This window comes from Cyprinodon variegatus, unplaced genomic scaffold (genome assembly GCF_000732505.1).
Source record: "Cyprinodon variegatus isolate N-32 unplaced genomic scaffold, C_variegatus-1.0 Scaffold237, whole genome shotgun sequence".
Classification (NCBI taxonomy): Eukaryota; Metazoa; Chordata; class Actinopteri; order Cyprinodontiformes; family Cyprinodontidae; genus Cyprinodon; species Cyprinodon variegatus.
In genome coordinates, this window is record NW_015150690.1 from 502,229 (window position 1) to 508,548 (window position 6,320).

At 39.0% G+C, this 6,320-nt stretch overlaps 1 protein-coding gene across 6 annotated transcripts in view; it reads left to right on the plus strand.

The window, feature by feature from the left end:
* grip1 (glutamate receptor interacting protein 1) overlaps nucleotides 1-6,320 on the plus strand; it is an 82,963-nt gene that overhangs the window by 66,059 nt on the left and 10,584 nt on the right. For all 6 annotated transcript variants that reach the window (XM_015381626.1, XM_015381623.1, XM_015381625.1 and 3 more), the window contains 8 exons: nucleotides 1,064-1,209; nucleotides 1,577-1,657; nucleotides 1,747-1,816; nucleotides 2,356-2,501; nucleotides 2,878-3,022; nucleotides 5,008-5,147; nucleotides 5,755-5,952; nucleotides 6,031-6,178. In XM_015381626.1, the coding sequence (XP_015237112.1) occupies nucleotides 1,064-1,209; nucleotides 1,577-1,657; nucleotides 1,747-1,816; nucleotides 2,356-2,501; nucleotides 2,878-3,022; nucleotides 5,008-5,147; nucleotides 5,755-5,952; nucleotides 6,031-6,178 (1,074 nt within the window). The remainder of the gene's footprint in view (nucleotides 1-1,063; nucleotides 1,210-1,576; nucleotides 1,658-1,746; nucleotides 1,817-2,355; nucleotides 2,502-2,877; nucleotides 3,023-5,007; nucleotides 5,148-5,754; nucleotides 5,953-6,030; nucleotides 6,179-6,320) is intronic.

The window sequence follows — 6,320 nt, forward strand, 5'->3', positions numbered from 1 at the left end:
TTAAATACAACTAGAGGATCAATTATGGAATTTAAGGTGTTTGTTAGTAATTATTTAATCAGTTAATTAAAAGGTCTAAACACCTGAAAGCATTAAATACTAGTCTTCAGTATTTTGGTGTTTGGGGTTAGACAATTTACGATGTAAGTATTTAGATCTGATGCTTTTTGGTTATAAAATAGATATGAAGCAGAAAAATTATGCTTTTCAAGCAATTAAAGAAAAATAGAATAAACTTTGTAATGGAATTAAATGGGGTAACAGATTCCAAGAAAACAGTTTCATCTAATGGAGCTATTGGATATAATTACAGTATATGTTTCATGTTCCACCTAACAGCATGTTTTAGAGTTTACTTTAGACAACAACTCTATTTTTAACCAAATTAGTTAACGATTATTTCAATAATCATGAATTATTTTTTTATCCTAACAGCTGGGAAGTTTCACCAGCAGTTTGAACTCAAAGCAGTTACACCTTCATTCTGGTTCATCAATGTGAACAGGAGAAACAGCAAAAATGTATTACTTTTGTGAAACCAGTAGAAACACGTCATTTTACACGTCATCCCACGATGACATATAAAAGAATTTAACACTCAACAGCCTTTAGAAAGGTCAAAATCACTCAAATAATGTGAAGAATGGAGACTCATGCTTCCGTTTAGCCATCTTTAGCAGTTAGTTAGCACTAAACATGTTAATTGTGGTTTTATTAGGCTAATATTAGCATTAGCATTTGGTTTCATTACATTTTTTTTATTATAATCTGAATGTTTGCAAAGACAGTATATCACTAGATAATTATTCTGGAGCTGCAGCATTAATTCTATGTATTTTTACTGTAATGTGGACATTATATAAGAGATGAAAGGTAATTAAAGCTCACTTTCACATGATTTTTAAATGACATTGTTTTGCTTGTTTTTCATTTTTTGAATGATAATTTTAGTCATGAGTCTCTATTAAATCTATATACGCCTAGAAAAGTGTTGATCTTTATAGTTTCTGTAATTATTTATTTTCCTATGCCTTCGCTCCTCTCTTTGCACGTGTTTGTCCAGGTGTGGCATCCTGCAGATCGGGGACAGGATCCTGTCCATAAACGGCGTCCCCACTGAAGACTCGACCTTGGAGGAAACCAACCAGCTGCTCAGAGACTCGTCCATCACGGCGCAGCTCACGCTGGAGATCGAGTTCGATGTGGCAGGTGAGCAGGCGGTTTGCCCGGTTTCTGTCTGCAGGGATGTTTGCTGATGACAGATGAATAACAGTCTGTGCCGAGTTCTGCTTCTGGGCTGTTTGTGAATGAACCGCGTCCGGCTGGTATAAATAACCACCCACATCCGAGTTTAATACAACAACACAACAAGCCGTCACAGATGACTCACAGACACATTGTGTGGCTTTTACAGGCAGAGCGGTGGAGATGGCTGTGATATAACAGGGTTCACGTGGTTAAATCCGCCCATCTTAATCTGCTTTTGTTGCAGGATTACAATTGTTCTTCTTGTTTGTTTATTTATATTGAGAAAGGCAAAAAATCACCACTGAAATGAATCCTCTCTCTGCCCTAGAGTCCGTCATCCCCAGTTCAGGGACGTTCCATGTGAAGCTCCCAAAGAAACCAGGAGTGGAGCTGGGAATCACCATCAGCTGTGAGCGTTCCTCATCCATCCGATCTAAAACATGGATTAATGAATCTGTAAATTCAGGTCCGTTCACTCATGTGTTTGTTCCTCTGAAGCTCCGTCCAACAGGAAACCAGGTGACCCCCTGATCATCTCTGACATCAAGAAAGGCAGCGTCGCTCACAGGTAACCTCAACTCTGCCACAACAGCGGCTTTTATCTCATGGAAGCTTGTTTAGATGTGAACAGGAAGTGAGGCGGACACGTTCGGCTGGTGAAGCTGCATTAAAATGGTGTCAGCTGTGTTTCTGGTTAAATAGACTAACAGGTCCGAGTCTATCCTTTGTTTGTTATTTTCAACCAGATGTGGCAGAACATGCCATATTTAACTCATAGATGTAAAGCATGAAGAAGCTGCAGCATTCAGGATGATTAACACTGAAAAATTATCTAGAAATAAATCAACATTTCTTAAATTAAGTGTATTTCGCTTAATTTGAGTACGTTAATAAGATGATTTGCCATTGGAATATGTACTTTTACTCTTAAAATAAGATATTTAGATAACTTAAAATAAGAAAATGCAATTATTTTTTCTTATTTCAAATGTAAATTGTCTTGTTCCAGTGGCAAACTGTCTCACCTCCTCAATTCTAGAAAAAAAATTCAAGAAAAAAAGGAATGGAAAGATTTCCTGATTTAGAGTCTCCATGTTTTCCTACCAGGACAGGAACGTTGGAGCTGGGAGACAAACTGCTGGCCATCGACAACATCCGGGTGGAGAACTGCTCCATGGAGGAGGCTGTTCAGATCCTCCAGCAGTGCGAGGAACTCGTCAAGTTGAAGATCCGCAAAGACGAAGACAACTCAGGTACGAGATTTAATCAGCTCCTATAAACCGAGACATACCGTTCTAGAACAGCAGCTGAAAACACCACAGCTCATCTTTGGAGGTTTAGGATCAGACCTGTTTTCTAGTGTTGGTTGGTTCGCTCCATAAGCAAATGCTGCATTAAATTATAGAGGAGCTGAATTAAAAAAACAAGCAGACGACCATGATTGACGCGTCAGGAACCAATAGTGTAATATGGAGCGTGTTTTGTGAATGGTGGACGTTATTCATTGATTTCTCACTGTAGCGGGGAGAATTTATTTTAGTTTCACTTCCAGACCTTTTATTTCACTGCTGTCTTTAAGCCACATGGTGAATCTGCATCTAATTGGATAAATATCTTCTGATGTTCCAGATGAGCAGGAAGTTTCCGGCAGCATCATCTACACAGTAGAGCTGCAGAGGTACGGAGGCCCATTAGGAATCACCATCTCAGGCACCGAGGAGCCCTTCGACCCCATCATCATCTCCTCTCTGAGCAAAGGAGGGCTGGCTGAGAGGTAGACTAACATTAAAACTTCATTACATCAGATTTTAGGCAACGCCACTCTGCCACACGTCAATCAAACAGAGTTTCTTCAAGCTTTTAAAGAACCCGATTACTAGTACATCATTGGATTTCCCCAGTTTACAAAAAAAAAAAAAAAGTTAACGTACATTTAGTACAATTAAACAGATGGAAAAAAAAGCTGGATTTTTTTTTCTTTGAAGTAAAAATGTCGCCATTTGTGAGCATCTTGTTTATTATTGTTATTAAACCATCTTATCAAGCCTGAGGCGAAGAGAAGAAAAGCTATTGAAAATGATCCAAAGTAATCAGCTGTAAATTAAGCAATGACGATACTAAACCAGAGGGGGGAGATTAAAGGTATAAAGGACGATCTTTTGTTTCCGCGTGGATCATCTTAATAAGTGCTCCTTCTAATTGTCAGCTAATTGTGGTGAGCTTTGGTTTCTGACAGTCATTGAAGCTCACTTTTCTCACAGTGGTTCTTTGAAAATGGCAGAGGGTCGCAACAGAAAAAGTGTCTACGAAGTTTAAGAGAAGAAAAGAAAGGTTTCAAAAGAGGCAGATATATCCCAGAATGCTTTGCGAGGAGAGTTCTCCTGGGAGCCCGACAGCGGTGACTAATAATAAAGATGGCGCAGGCGCAGTGGAGGAGGAGTTACGTGACCAACGGGGAGAAAAAAGCAGTGATCATCTGTCCGAATGGTCAGTTAACCATAAAGTGCACTATAAAGTCCCTGCTCTATATAGTGATTGAGGGATTTATGGGTTAGGGTGGACGTTCGGGCACAGTAAGCTTGTATGGGCTTTGAGAACAGCAACTTTTAAACAGAGGGTGCATGAGGAGAAATGGACTCATGTCATCTAAAATACCTTTAATCATAATGTTTTTGTAATTGTTTTATTAAAATAAATATGTTAGGTAGATAAAACACTTAAACCAAATAAAACAGAAAAAAAATTGTTTTTGTTAAACAATGAAAATGAAGGCAGGGATAAAAGGTGAGAGCCTGTCTGATTTCTACATTATCTGGGAAATGGCGCCCTCTGCTGTTTATGAAGCATACTAAAACATTAAACTATTCCTTAGGTTTAGCTGATCTTTGAAATGAAAATTTTTATTCATAATTAAAGCATTAGTCATGGTTTATTTTTATTTAAATTGTTATTTTAACCAAACGTTTAATGAAAAAAATAAAACCTAAAAAAATGCCAAAGTAGGAGGTTTTTCTCTTACTTATTTTTTAATCTTATTTTAAACAGGAATTTCTTTGAAACTATTCCTATCTTTTCTTTCTCAGGGTTTAAAGTTTTGTGGCTCATGTTATTTCTCTGACATTTTATTCAAAAGGAGGAAGAAAGTGGTTTCAGTTTTCTAAAAAAGCAGGAATAAAATATTAGAACTCCAGTTAAAGCTGAAATATGAAGAAAACTCAAACGCTTAGAATTACACAGTAAAGTCTCGTTTTAATATTTTGGTTTAAAACTAGAAACGTTTTAATTTCTAGTTTTAACAAACCTTTTAACCAAAATAAAACCACATTTTTGGTCTAATAATACGGTAGATATACTGTAAAAACTCAGCCCTCAGCGTCGTGTTTATCACTTATCAGCTGATTAGCCTGATATATTAGTACTTTCCACTTCCTGCAAATATGGTTCATGTGGCACAAACACTAATTAGATCATTTTTTTACCTTCAGCTTTTAAATCAAATGTTTATTAATTAATCTACTTTAACCATGGCTATAATTTCCCTTCATGTTGTTCTGGAGACAAAAGTTTTATCCCAGATCCTCAAACCAAGATGGGATTTTTTATTTTTTTTTGCCATCCTTGTGATTTCAAATAAAGTTTTTTGTCAAATATTTAGCAGCGATCAATAACTTATAATAAATCTCCTTGTTATGAATTTAAGAAACTGGACTCTTAGTAAGACAAAGTGCTTCAGTGTTTTTTTTTGTTTTTGTCCTGCAGGACGGGAGCGATCCATGTGGGCGACCGTATCCTGGCGATCAACAGCAGCAGCCTGAAGGGGAAACCTCTGAGCGAAGCCATCAGTCTGCTGCAGCAGGCGGGAGAAACGGTCACTCTAAAGATCAAGAAGCAGGGAGAGCGTAAGTATGGAGGCTCACTCATTACTGCATGTTTTTAAGTGTCAATTCATAAAAAAAATTCATATATAAAATATCTAAAGATTTCTCCAGTTAGATGTATGAGTGCTGTGGGAAAAAGGTAGATTTCTATACAGTCCAGTTAAATAAAAAGTGATAAATGGATTTCACTCAGCTGGAACCTTGCAAACTAAAAAGAGAACAAGACAATCAAACGGCCCTTACAGCATGACGTTCTGCTCTGTTCTGATCTAGACAGCGTTTGTCTCTCTCTAATTAAAACCCTGCAGAAAGGCTGTGATGGTCTCCACATATCGTTACCCAAACAAAGACAGACAGTTGGACATAACACACGTTATGAAATTATCCCTCAGAAACAGTCCTGCTCGTTATGAGAACCATTATTTTAATCCTTAATAGGATAAATAACCCTTACAGCTTGTAGCCCTGCAGCTCTGAGGCCTGAATGAATAAATTTCAGCCCTCATACATCAATATATGTGAAATGAAATTAATAAGAGATATTTTTTTTCAATGAGCAAGCATTGTTTATGTTTTAAACATGAACTGGCAATAAAAAATTATCTGATAACATCTCATCTATCTGCAGTGTCAAGCCCAAAGTCCTGTGTGATTGGGCCAGGGCTGGGGGCGGGGCTTAACCTGGAGAGCCAGGATGGGGAGGAGGAGCCTGTCATCACTGTGTTGCCTCCGTCCAATCAAAGGGCGTTCAGCACGCTGCCGTCTGTGGACAGCGCCGTGGACTCCTGGGACGGATCCAACATGGACAGCAGCTTCACCACCGCGGGTACGCCATCCAGCCCTAATCTTCACGCTCCGTCCTGCTGTCGCTTCTGACATATTTAACCTTTCTCTGTTGGTCTAGCGCCGCCGTTCCAGTCGTCACCTTACAGCTTCCATGAGTGGCGGGGAGTCAACTCAAACAACAGCCAATCGTCTGCCCGGCAGAGAGCCAATCCGCTGTCAGATCTGGGGCTGAGTGACGACGACTGGGACCGCCCACCGCTGGGAGGGTGAGCAGAGTCTCTGTTAAGGTCGCTTCCTTCCTTCCTAACTTAGTCCTTGCTTCCTTCCTTCCTTTCTTCCTTAGGCCTGCCTTCCTTCTTTCCTTAGGCCTTCCTTCCTTTCTTAGGCCTTCCTTCCTTTCTTAGTCCT